Raw genomic sequence first — 14,208 nt, forward strand, 5'->3', positions numbered from 1 at the left:
GTTTCATTTGCCAGGCATCCAGGCATAAACGGGCATTCCCAAACGGTCAAAATCAATTTCATTCACAAACCAGGCACAAACCGGTCACTTAAAGAGTAAATTCTGTTTCATTTGCAATCCGGGCATAAATCGGGCATTCCCAAATGGTCAAATTCAATTTCATTCACAAACCAGCACAAACCGGTCACTTAAAGAGTAAAATTCTGTTTCATTTGCAATCCGGGCATAAATCGGGCATTCCCAAATGGTCAAAGTCAATTTCATTCACAAACCAGGCACAAACCGGTCACTTAAAGAGTAAAATTCTGTTTCATTTGCAATCCGGGCATAAATCGGGCATTCCCAAATGGTCAAAGTCAATTTCATTCACAAACCAGGCACAAACCGGTCATAAAGAGTAAAATTCTATTTCATTTGCAATCCGGGCATAAATCGGGCATTCCCAAATGGTCAAATTCAATTTCATTTACAAACCAGGTGCAAACCGGTCATAAAAAATAAAGAAATTCTATTTCATTTGCAATCCAGGCATAAACCGGGCATAAATGTCCGTTAAAAATAGCTAAGTCATAATGCCGGTCGCTTTCCAGTCATAAAAGTTGGTTAAAAAAAAACTAAGTCCTAATGCCGGTCGCATTCCGGTCAAAAACATTCAGTTTACGGTCACTTGTGTTTGCTAAAAAATCAAAGTAAAACTAAAACGGGCACTTTCCAGGCAGTGAAAAGGGGCACCTAGGCACAAACCGGGCACATACCAGGCAACAAACCGGGCACAACCGGGCACTTTCCGGTCAACAGATTTGGTAAGGGTTGTCATGTGCTGGATAAAAGTCAGGCTGTATCCCAGGCATTAGGTTTAATCAATCCCATTTATAGATTAAAATGGAGGAAATATCACTAAAAGAAACTAAAAGAAAAGTCACAAGTTATCTATCAGTCTCTATCACTGTAACATTATACTTGGGAACAAATTATGATACAAAAAGTTTCATACACGTAGGAAAACAGTAAAAAATTGACAGTGTGTGCAGCCATTCTAAACACAAAGCTATTCTGCCTAGAGGTGAGGATCAAAGTGTAAAATAAGTAATTGATACATAAAAAAATACCGTCAATGACGCTGTACCTTCTCTAATGTGTGGCCAGGTCAGGTAATTGGTTGTTGGCATGGAGTTGTTGGTAAATAGTTGATGATGTAGGGGCATGAGGTGGGATATGGACCCAAAGAACCCAAAAGATGATTAAATATATCAATCAAAAAAATTCTAAGCTACAGTATAAACTGCCTAAATTCAATGTGGAAAAAAGTTAAATAATTCAGAAATAAGAATTAACAGTCCAAAATAGTAATGACGCACTTCCCTACTGACTTGAGTGCATGTGAAATACACAACCTGGCATCTATAAATTAAATGTACCGGTATACCAAGTGATCATTTTAAGTCACTTTTAACTGTTTTAAATGGATTTTCCAAAGAGTCCTGTGGAAATGATGAAAAACGCTTATCTGGTATGTGTTTGTAAAACCTCATGGCTGATAATTGTCATAGTATTGAAAAAAAATTGAAAGTGAAGAAATTACTGTTTTTAATAGGCATATTTTCCTTGAAATACATGACCGTGTAAAGAATATATGCTAAAAGTGTTTAAGAGTAAATTTCTTTTCAAAAAATAATTTAATCTGTGACCAAAGGATTTTATTCTTTGAGTTTACAAATTCAAACATTGCAATTTGTTCAATCATCTTGTGCAGTGCAAAATTTATAAAATGACTGAAAAATAAAAAAAATTGGCAAAATTACAGTCTTTGTGATGTAAAATTATGGTCTGATATCACGATAATTGTTAATCTGTTCGAAGTACTACTATACTATAATTTAAATTAAAAAAGAAAAGTTCATGCAGAAATGGTAACATATATTGTCAGCAATGTAGTGTTAATTTTGACTTTACATCAAAATATGCCTTTGCTGGATACCAAATATATAGGGCGAAATATTAAAATCAGCCATGTTCAGCAAAATCCACACAACAGCATTGATCCTTTTCTAATTTGATTTGATTTGCTTATGTTATCCTTGTATGACAGTCAGTACAATATGGAACTTGAACACAACACAGTGAATAAGTATGCTGTAAATGAAATGGTGTGGCTGCATCCACATGCAGCAATAGGAGTGCCTTTGTCTCTCACCCCTCATTTCCAACCTGTCCCATCCCTGAAAAAATAGTTTGGTCTTATATTTATAATGTTAATAATTTCTGTATTTGTTAAAATGTGCGCATGCATCTCAAAAACTTTTGATCATAAACATTTTCATTTTTTATAGCTGACCAGTCAGTTAACCTGTTTATTTTGAATATTTGCGCATTTTTCCTCAGTTTTTGACATTTTCAGAATACCTTCTTATTCAATTTGTCATTTTCTAAAAGTTAAAATGCTCCTTTGTGTGGTCAAGCTTTCCACAAGCATCAAATGTGGTACTTCATATAGGAAAGTCTGCCTCTAGAGGGCGGGCATCATGAACAGTGTTTGTTAGTTACTATATTTCCTCCACATAAATTTCTGATTGTACTGTAAACATTGAACATGGCCGACGTCCGATTTTCCTGTCTAAACTTTCACTCATTTTCGTTCATATGACTCTGAAACTCCAGGAAACGATTGGCAAGAAAGAGTTATCTTGAAATATTGAGTACTCGCCGATATTTTGCAAAATTAAATGAGAAAAAAGTGCAAGGAAAATGCCCGACTGGCTAACAGCTGCAGATTATTCAACAGGCCCATATCACCTGAGGCCATGAGGGGATATCCACGCAACTCAGTACCAAACACTAGCGCACACAGAGTGAGCAAACACAAGTGAGTACCCCTAACGTCAGCTCAGTAGTCTGTAATAGATTGTAGTCAACTAAGAAACCTTGGAGAAAGGCTTAACACTGGCTATGCCGCTAAGTCCCATTTGATTTTTGTCACAGCTCAAAATCGTCTCCTACACCTCAACCTGAACCATGAACACCCCCACCAGTTTATGATATGACCCATCACAATGGCATGACGTCAACGGATCTTGACAGACGGAAGTAGTTGACACCAGCATACTGGTTTTCAACTCTAATACCTTCTCTGTCTATAAATAGACACGAGAAGGTAATAAATAGACACGAGAAGGTAAAAACAATTAAAGTGGACTCTGAAAGCAGAGCAAACAATAGAAATATGACAACAGATTTTCTCTTACTGGATAAATTGTACTAGACTGTTGGAAGCTATTTGTACAATTTCAGCCTTTATTTCACTATATGTTGTTTATGTTTATTTATATAGCTGAAAATAAAATGTCCTTTTGGAACATACTGTGTTGTCCACGGCTGAAAGTAAACGACCTCTTTCTACTTCTACAGACACTGATAGCACCTAGTTAATTACTTTAGTGGCACCACAATCCAATGTTTATGTTATCAAAATGAAATTTCCACAGAACAATGTTATTCCTATCTTCTCAAAATGTCACACTCAATCGAAATCTGTAGTATTTAGGAAGCTACAAACAGTCTAATTCATCACCACACACAATGCCACATAAAAACTTGGTAATTTCTGTATCAAATCAAGGTTTCTCAATATTTTACTGTCTCTAGCACAGTATCAAATAATTCATAATTGGTCAGCAACTGCAAAAATGATATTTCCAAATGTGGCAAATTTTGTTCTTTTCTTTTTATGGTCTGACCATCTGCACCAAATACAGTGTTATCCAACTTTCAGTGATAATATTCCTCAGAAGTTATTGTAATTGTGGAAATAAAAAGTATATTTTGACAGGTTTTACACCTATTATGATGTCATTATAACAAACTTACAGAGCCCATCACCACCTGAGCATTCTCATCTTTCAATTTTGTAGGATTTAGTCGGGACGATACAAAACATGATAAATTCAGAATGGCACTTATTGAATTTTCCCTGCATGAATTATTGCCTTTAACCACTTGCAAGGCTGTCACAGATGTTCGTCCAAATTTAATTTGATATCACTCATAGTTCATCAATTATTCTTCCAGGAAGTATTACACTGCGGCACTGAGAACATTTAATGTCTCTGATAAGTTCTTTTTATTTGTACATTGATGCAATTTGCTGTAATTTGAGACCAAATTGCTAATTTTGCCATAATTTGTGTTCCCTTTGCTACTCCTTTGAATCATTGCATGTAGAAGTCTGAGGGAAAAGGTGGGAGCAGAGAGTGCACATGTACAAGTCTTTGAACCACTCTTTTTTGAGAATGGGGATTTGGCCGAGCGGTTTTGTCTGCGGCTTCTCCAATAGGTGGCTGGGTGCTGTACGTTGTGAGTTCGAACCTGACTGAAAACACCATATTTTCATTGCTGCTTTGTATGTACACCTACCTTACACTTTACTCTCTTTATTTCATCAGATATGATAAATGAGCCACTGAGTATTCCATACCTCAAAAAAGCCTTCCATTGCTATTGGACCTGTTGTTCCTTTTTATACCTCTCTTGATAATTTCACCACAGTGTTTTCAAACACCATTTTAGGAAATAACCCGTTTGAACTAAGATTAAAGGACCAGTAGCTGTAACTTTTGATGATTTTTCTGTATTTTTGCTTTTAGAGTCAACTGTAGTTTCTTGTTCTACTCCTCAGTGCTAATTGAGATACACAGTATTCAGCTTGTTAACTCAGCCTGTACAGGTGTAGACTTGCATTGTTATTGTTATTGAAAAGTAAATTCTGGTCTGGATTCGAATTCAAATGTAAACAACACCAGTGCATTTTATGTGTATAGACACTCTCTTGACAAACTACACGTAAACACTTTTAGTTGGTGTCTTAATATGCTTTATGGAGTAGAACAAGAACTTGCAATTGACTTACAAAACAAAAACAGTGAAAGAATGAAATAATTACAGCTACCAGTCCACACCATGAATTAAGCATTTTGATTTGATTACCTGGCAAATTCCACTAACTTCAACAAGGTCCAATGTTATTTTCTCTTTCAAATGATTTAATGATTACAGTTTATCATTAATCACAGTCCCTCCACAATATACTCCAGGCCACGGACTATTTAAAATGGTTTTCAATTACTCTAAATACTAAATTATTAATATTACTAAAATGTGTAGATATATGAAAAGACACTCATACATCAAATATTATATTAGTACTCATTTTAAATTACAATAAATCTTTTAAACAGTCATGATACAGTATTTGTATGTCTATTTGAAAAAAAAAATATATATATATATATATATATATATATATATATATATATATAATATTGAAAATAAGTGTAAGAAGAGTAGACTGGGTGTATATAAAAGCAGGAATTGAAGATCTTGTCAATCATCCAATGATAGCTACATACTTGTATATATTTTACTTGATGGATGGGATGTAAGACAGGCTTTCTTAATCCCTAGTAGACCTGTCACATGACCTTCTTCGTCAACAGAACAATCACTGAAGAAATATGAAGAAATGTTTTGAGCGAAATCCCTGCTACAACTCTTTCAAAGGATTATTGTTCTCGTCAGCAGGGATTTGGCCAAGCTTTTGCCATTTGTCAGCTTTCCTTTCAGTGAGGGATCAGGGCACTGTTGTTGCTAGGCAACAAGGCGTAGCGGTTTTCCGCTATCTGTCTGGGGAGCTCGGCAGAACTGTAAAACTCCGCAAATCACGGCAGCACCTTATTCGTTGTGGGTATGCCTTGGGGAACAGATGACGTGCACAGGCAGCACGCATTGGCGATACATTTACGAACATCCTGAACACAGGCGCTCTAATTGCCTACTAGATTACATTTTATGCATCAATTTAGAAGGTCAATTGCCGATTGATAAAGTCAATCACTCTGGTGTGTAACACATTATCGACCGTGGATACTCAAACCTACCTGGCGCACGTAATTGTGTGTTCAATTAATGTAATTTGCACATCAAATATTATGAACCATAGAGCATGTGTTATGCGTCCGTATGTGAATCAAACGACTTCAAACACTTTTTTGCTATTTAGTAATTTGCCGGACAAGTTACAGGTTCTGGAAGAAATGCTTATGTTTTGAACCGTCCATAGATTCAACAGGTTACTTACAAAATATCCGCACTTCTATTATCAATACGGACGATGTGTAAAGCAAATCATTTTTTTGGCCCATGAATGAACTAAAATAGACTTCCATGTTCTTATACCGATTTGTGTGCGGCCGCCACTGACAACCCATGTTCTTTATATACCGATTTGCGTCCTGACAGCCTATAAAGAGTGAAAAGCTACAGATCGAATCACAGTTTATCTTTTTAGTGTCTCGAGGAAAGCAATCGTTTCATGTTTGAAACTGCATTGCAATAGAGGCTGTGCTACTTACCATCCAATATACCATGTCTTTTCATTCTTTTGAAAGCTTGCCCTTTCATCGGACATGTTCAGGGCTTCTGCCAGAGTCGAGAATTCAGTGTTGTAGGGGAAGAATTGGCATTCATCTTCAACATTTTGAAGTGCCCCCTCTGTCTGTGTGTACAATTGTTGGAAAAAATGAAAGGAGAATGTTTTCATCGCTGTCCAGTTAGTCGTGGCCCCCGTGATAAGTGCAGGCACTCCGCTGTATGCGTACTTCTCGACGAAATCATTTTGGCTGAGGTTCTGCAGGACGGGAGCACTTTCCAACCCGCGGCACATTTCGCAGTCGACAACCGGTCGCGTCATCTCCATCACGACGAAGTTCGTGTCAACGAGGCAAGGCATTTCCCTGATATCATTCAGTAAAGTCTGTAGCTGGTAATCGGCTCTGTGCGCCAACATCAGTATGCCAACAATCACGGGTATCAGAAAGGATAAGACGTATATCGATTTGAACTGTCTCAGGGGCCATGTCGCGCAGCGTGCGCCGACACTCGCAAAGTGCCTCAACCCGGAAACTGTCGGAGCACCTTCGGTGAGGTCTGTTTTGCAAGTTTCTGAATTTTCGGTCTGCGTTTTCGTCGTCTGTCGTTCACTAGCCAAAAAGATCTCTTTAATTCGCCCCTTGTCAAGTCCCTTTTTCTCGGCGTCCATCCGAAGCTTTACAAACTTCTGTGTGAGTTCGTCCCGTCGCTTGTTGTCCTCCACGGACGTTCCATTCTTCAGCCTACCCATCGCTGCGCGAGGAGACGTACGGCCAAACCCTCTCGAGTTGGACTTGCGGTGGAGTGTAGTTCCGGGTTCTTTACCAAAGTTTCTTTCAACCCCTGACGATTCATATGCTGTCACGTGGCCGCGTTCGAGTGTTGTGATAGGCTTCTTCTTGGAATCGTTATGAATATTCATACTTGCTTCATGTAGTTAATTCAACTCGTACTCGCGCCCAGCGGCAGTCGTCTGAGCATGCTGAATTTTTTGACATCAGTCATTCAGGGGTTACAACATTCTGATTTCCCCCCAAAAGTTTTCATGTAACGGCCAAAAGAATAAATCAGATGGGTAATCATTACTAGTGACAGTGAACATTAATCAAGTAATCGACCCGGGAAGTAAAACAAAACAAAATATCAAAAACAAATATAGAAGAGAAATAAATGCTTACATATTCAAACATTCGATCCTTTTAGACTTGCTATCCCTGAGCGATTTTTCAGATAAAAATTGTACTTTCATATCATTCTCTGAGCGATATTCCCTATTCCCTACACACTCGATATTTCTTGCCCTCCCGCACCATAGGCGAAGATTAGAGGCAATACTTGTACTTATGTCGATAGCATTTGCTAGTACGCTCAATTTAACCATCTGACGATCAGATCCGTTTTCATATCCTGTCTGAGAAGGCGAGGTCAGGCAGTTACATCTCTAGCGCGAGAATTACACCAATTTCGTGTCAAGATGAAGGAAACTTGATGAAAACAAAATTTCTCCGGCAATCTGGTCGGCCCAAGCTGAATCTAAAATGGAAGCATCTGTTCACTTCTCAGTCGTAAAGTACCGAACATTACATTGTTTTGCTTCGATTTAATTGTGTACGCCTGTGCGGGAACAGAATGTAATATGTCATGATGCCGGAAAACATTATGATATTTAGGAAGCACAATTTGACTTAGCTACATATCATTGCAAACTCATTAGGGTTACGGATAAGGCCATGAAAAGTGTTGAGTTGTTGTACGTCAAATAACCAGACCAACTTTTGGGACCTCGTTTCCTTAAATTGTTTTAATCATAATTGTGGAACTTTCATCGTGAGCCCCATCTTTGTGAGATTGAAATTAGGAATTTGATATCAAATCCGCTGCTGCGCAAGCGTGGAAAAGTGTGCTGTAAGATTGTGTATGATTGGGAGCTCACGTATTTCTCGCCACTACAGCTGTAAAAGGTTTGTTGTCTAGGATGTGTGACTCCAAATCGCTATTCTGCAAGCTCTTTTGCATGTTCAACACTATGAACTTGACCTTACCAAGATGGTGTTGTCATGCGCACATCACGACTTTTCAACCATTCCGGTGAACATAGATTATGTTTGAGACAATGTCACGTTTCGCAACCATTCAATAGTTCGTACAGTGTCTACGTAACTCTGCATAGTAGTCTATGTAATTTTCACGAGTGTTGTCTTTTTTCCAGGTTAGTGTATGGTAGCATGTTCGACTTCTATGTGTTTTCTCTTCTGTTATTTGTTGTAAGATTGGATGAAAATACCAAAAAAATTAATAAACAATTGAATGAGTACATACATTCATACATACATACATACATACATACATACATACATACATACATACATACATACATACGCTTACATACATTAGAAATGCAGCGTTTCTTTGAATATTGAACAGTAAGCTTAACATAGTTTGTTATTCTTCTAAATTCGCGTCTTTTTCCAAAAAAACTTCAATTCTGGTTGAATTTATTATAAGCTTAGTTTCATTTCCTGCGGTTTTAATCTTTCTTCTTTGTTGTTGATCAGTGATCAAAATGTAAGATGAAAGTGAAATTCTTCTGTTGAAAGACTGGAATGTGTTCTCCAATACCATAATTTTGTTTATCAAGTATAAGTGGGCAGGCGGACAGATAGGGACATATGAACGACATACTGATTTCTGATGTACAAGCATCTTTTCCGACTTTTTGAGTCTGTTTTGAAAACATTTACAGTAGCTGCGATGAATAGATATTGCGATAGCTACGGCCATTCTCTATATTTGGGAAGCGAGAGAACTTTACAGCACACCAATATAGCGTTGTGATGGAAAAGACGACGTTCACGTGCGCACAAGTAACATGATGACAAGTATCGGTTGTGAACTATCGCTGAAGTTTGCGTGTGCACCACGTCATGTCAACCTTCCATAGCGATCGGATTTACGAAAATGATCAGATGGGTCAAAGAGATGCTGGGCCTATATCGGATTCCAGTTATGAGCGACATAACTAAACGACAGCTCGATTCACATTTCAACACATCAGTTTCGAGGTATTTCGGGCAATCTGTGGCCAGACCAAAGTTACCGGTGATACAAATATTCCGGGGCCACGCGGGGAGTCAAATCTGAGAAGACGGATAGGCAGGTATATATGCCAATGTGTCGATGCGACTTTACAGCTCATTAAAAATAAGCGCAGATGTAAAATTCACTGATTCGGTCGCAGAATGCATGTATGCTTCAAGGTATTGCAAACCTTAATGAACATATAATTGTCCGGTGATACATCGCGAATATTAAATTACACGTACAGTATGCATGTAATCCAGTCTGCTATAGGCACGAACCACTCCAAGTTGCCGGGGAAACACATTATTCGCATCTCTTTCGCCTCGAGCAATTTCCTCTTCATCAAAATAAAATCCCCGCCAATCCCCTTACTAAATTTCATCACTGTCATCGCAGATGAGCAGAGGCACGTTTTAATGACGTCAGCATGTTCGACTTCTCGTGATTGCAATAAGCTTTAACGACGTTTAAGCTATAAGACTATAATGTCAGCTTCGATTTAGAAGTTCGGAATTTAACTCGCGCAGGGAAACTCATGCCGACCCCTCCAATCAGAAGCAATCTTTAAAGAAACGGTTTCCATGACAGGTACGCGGAGTTGGCGGTACGATTACATGCAACATGGAACAGAGAGGGAATGTAATGTCGATTTGTAGTAATCAAAGGTTTGCGTGGTGAAGTGCAATTCACATTTAAAATCGGTAATATTACGATAAAGAGGAGATAAAAGAAGTAAATACTGAAGCAACTCTGATTAAAACTGATAAAATGTAAAAACGACTTTGCTAATAAGAAAACGGACACTGATGTACACATTTTTCCTGGATGTAGTCTCCGGTATTTAGTTGTACGGTGTCAGTGCTCACCTATGTGGATTCAGTAGCTACAGCGATTTATTGCCTGAATAGTCAAATCGGTAAAAACAGGGACTGGGGAATTTGCATTATTTCACACATACAATAATCCCCAGACAGTGTCACCATATCTGATGATGTATGTCTAAAAACTGCTTTCTACTGAGCGCTATAGCCGATGTCAAGGTATACTCGCCATTTACTAAACTTAACCTGTTATCACGAATGTAAGAATGTTTAATACGCCAATTTGTTCAAGTCGCGATGTAGGCTATTGGAGTTCCTCGCAATATTGGCTCCCAGCGGCATATCCTTCAGTGGGACAAGAATAGCGACAAATGCGACAAATAATGAATGGACTATAAGATGCTCGTAAGCGCATATAGTTGACTAAATCTTCGACTCGATTTCTTAAAAGCTGTCAATATCCACATAACTTTTGGTTGTGCGAGCGAATTCCATCCCTGGGAATGAAAACCTACATAGAATTAGAAAAACTCACCAGACGCAGCATGTAGTACTAATAGCGACGACTTGCTTTTCTTGTTTTAGACACAGATGTTGAAATGACGGCAGATATCATAGCAAAGTTTTGGAGAAAATACATACTAGCACACAGATAGATAAATGCTTGTCGGTCCGTACGTCATGTATGTCGATAGGTAACTCAACGTCGACAGGTACTGAGAGTTTCAGCGAAATGAAACATGCCTGTAAAACAGATTATAAAATGTTTGCAACTTCTATGGCCATGCGACATGATAGGAACATGCGAGGTTTAGGCCCCATACGCTGAAGGGAAACATTGTCTGAGTTTCCTGTGAGAATAGAGATGAAAATACTATGTCGCAGGGAAACATTGTCTGAGTTTCCTGTGAGAATAGAGATGAAAATACTATGTCGCATTACTCGCAAATGCACTGAATAGTGATCAGACGATCGAATGGTTGTGATTTAAGACTCCAGTTTAAGTTGGGTAAAAAAAAATCGTCCTTGTGGTGAATACGTGGGTAAAAAGTTCTTCCTTGGCCTTTTAGTCTGCACGCAGATACACAGACACTGAAAGTTTAAACAGATACTAAGCCATCCGAATGGCCCAAGCGCCATGTTCGTCAATCCGGATGATACATGATAAGCTTACTCCTACAGGTTCAGACTTAGATTTTGCTCAAGAGTCTGTGGTCTGGAGGACCGGTATCATTTCCGAAGCAAATTCCTGGTGAATTTTTAAGCTGAGGCAGCTATGCTAGAACAAATATGAATATTTTAGTAAATTAACATGTTTTATTTGTGATCCCAGACCCCGCCGGTATATAAATGGAAACGCTGGAAACGCAGCTTTACCCTGCACAACTCAAGGTAAACACTTTTCGACAAGATGTTTGACTTTGATGTGAAACCAATGTGAATAAAACTTACATTTTAACGTACACCTCAGTCCTTATCCTTCCAACAATTTCAATATGCCGATTTTTGTCTGATTTTCATCTCCCCCGTGACGTGTACGGCACCACGCAAAAACGTCTCGCTTCTAGAATCCTATCTCTACACTGTATTGTTCTTATACATATGCGAAAAGGGTTAGAGTAAAGGCTGGGTACTTTGGAGTATTCTGGTGGTGAACTGATACCAACAGGCGTATACATAGACATAAGGAGTGGGAACGGACAATTGGGCTGGATTTGAGCCAGGCGCCCATTCAATCCAAAGCCTTAGCAATCTTTTCCTGTTACACAGAAACTCACGAATTCGATGGCCTCTGAGAGAGCACTGAGGTGATGTATAATGATACTAAAATCTATATTGTATGGTGAATAGCCTTGTATTTTGTCCCCCCGTAGAAGATTTCTAGCGAGGAGAGGGGTAAAACGGGATTCGTCGAGCAAGGATTGCGAAAATCAAATTGTTATGAGTCTCCATGGCAACAGGCCATGAAATGTGCTACAGAGAGTGACGTTGGGTCGTGCATATCATACACGTCATTCCTGTCTATATTATCACTCGCTATCGTCACCCAAGCTTAAAGATAGAGCTAAATGCTATTCATATCAAATTCTATAATTACTTTTATTCTGCAAAGGTAAAAATTTCAAACCAATCTCTGTAGTATGTTATTTTTGAAAGTTTAATCCAAAAATTGACCTTGATCCTACGTTCAGAGGCCTAGTAGGCCTACTGTGTATCCTGACCCTGCTGTTTAGCTTTCAATTATTTTGAAGAGGTTTTCTGATTCTACCATGTTCGCCGGCGTGTTTGACGAGAAATTCTCGGGCCGAAGAAGCATCTTGCCCACGAACATTATTGCCTCACATACACATGGCATTCTGTTCACATTTTAAACGCTTGTATGTAACATTTTTTGAACTTTGCCGCCCGTCTGGGTCTAATCCCGGAGTGCCAGCGAGTGGGGTTTCAAAATTGTGCACATATCGTCAGTGGACGGGTGTCATGGTTGTTCAAAACATCATGCTACTTCAATCCACTTAAAAACAGTCCGACCTCGGTGAAAAACATTTGATTATGACAATGGGTTATTATGGAAGACCGGTCACGACATGCGACATGCGAGTTTTTTTTTAACTGCGACCAGGGAGTTCTTAAACTGCGACATGCGAGTTCTTAAACTGCGACAAGCGGGTTGCAAAACTAATATGACGTTTGCATACATGTCATTTCGTTCTCCTCCTAACGATGGATTACAGAGGTAGAGACGAGCTTATTTCTGCATACTTCTACAACGGATACACCGTGGGAGAAATGGTGGCCACGTTAGGACTCCGACATGTAGGGAAGACCGGTCACGACCTACGACACACGACCTGCGTCTTTAAACTGTGATCTGCGACCTAACCATAACCCTAACCCCTAACGCTAACTAACCCTAAGTTATGCCGTTACAATTTTTCCCTCCCTTGGCCTAATCTCCAGGGTTGAGAGCGAAGTAAGGCTTTTTACCAGAGAAAACCTAACCCTAACCCTAACCCCTAACCCTAACCCTAACCGCAGATCGCAGTTTTAAAAACTCGCATGTCGCATGTCGTGACCGGTCTTCCATAGGTTATAGAGTTTTGGTGTTTGTAAAACCTGCCGATGGTGACCGCGAGACCACTCAAATAAAAACGAAAGAAACCAGTGTTCTGCCACTTGGCAAAGATGAACAAAAATACCTACACCATGACTTTTTGGCCAACGGCTCCATACTTGAACCTGGTTACTTTGTTACCTTTAGTGGCTGTGGTTATTAAGGTAGAACGCGCCTCGGGGACAGCTAGTTGGACTCAAATTTCAACAATTTTTTTTCTGAACTACCACTTGTACGGCTCATTTTAAAGCTCTAGGTGTAAAAGAAAGAGAATTGCTGAAAGATTCCTTAAGGAAAGTTTGAGCATAAGTTTTAAGTCTTTCACTTTCAAGGCGCATACTACCTTAAACCAGCTTTTTGGAATAATATTGGAATTTATCTGACATTTTGAGGCTTTTTTATTCTATTGCTGGTGTACTCTTGTCATGTAGTATTCCTTTACATGCACACTTACCACATCAATCAAGTATACTTCACTGCCACTGGGGCCCACATATCTGTTTGAAAATCATCTGTAAAGTGAACAGATTAGAAATCTTAAGTTGTTCCTACATTATATTCATGTTGATGCCTTTCAAAGGACCATAATTGGAAGCACCAGAGAAACTTATCAACAGTTTGTTGACTGACACTAATATGCTGCAGATCTTTCTCAATGAAAAAATACCTTCGCTAACAAACTTCCTCTTACAACTGGCTGCAATCCCTTTGTCAACAGAGATTCCATAAATGTTGTTTAATCCACCTTTCAGGTCAGTTTTGAGATACACT

At 38.9% G+C, this 14,208-nt stretch overlaps 1 protein-coding gene across 1 annotated transcript in view; it reads right to left on the minus strand.

Annotated features, from left to right (window-relative positions):
* Positions 1-7,357, minus strand: part of LOC139151042 (uncharacterized) — a 41,906-nt gene extending 34,549 nt beyond the window's left edge. Inside the window, exon 1 of the mRNA XM_070723567.1 lies at positions 6,405-7,357. Coding sequence (XP_070579668.1) covers positions 6,405-7,342 — 938 coding nt within the window. The 5' untranslated portion in view covers positions 7,343-7,357. The remainder of the gene's footprint in view (positions 1-6,404) is intronic.
* Between the last annotated feature and the right edge of the window lie 6,851 nt (positions 7,358-14,208).

This window comes from Ptychodera flava, chromosome 15, assembly GCF_041260155.1.
Source record: "Ptychodera flava strain L36383 chromosome 15, AS_Pfla_20210202, whole genome shotgun sequence".
Lineage (NCBI taxonomy): Eukaryota > Metazoa > Hemichordata > Enteropneusta > Ptychoderidae > Ptychodera > Ptychodera flava.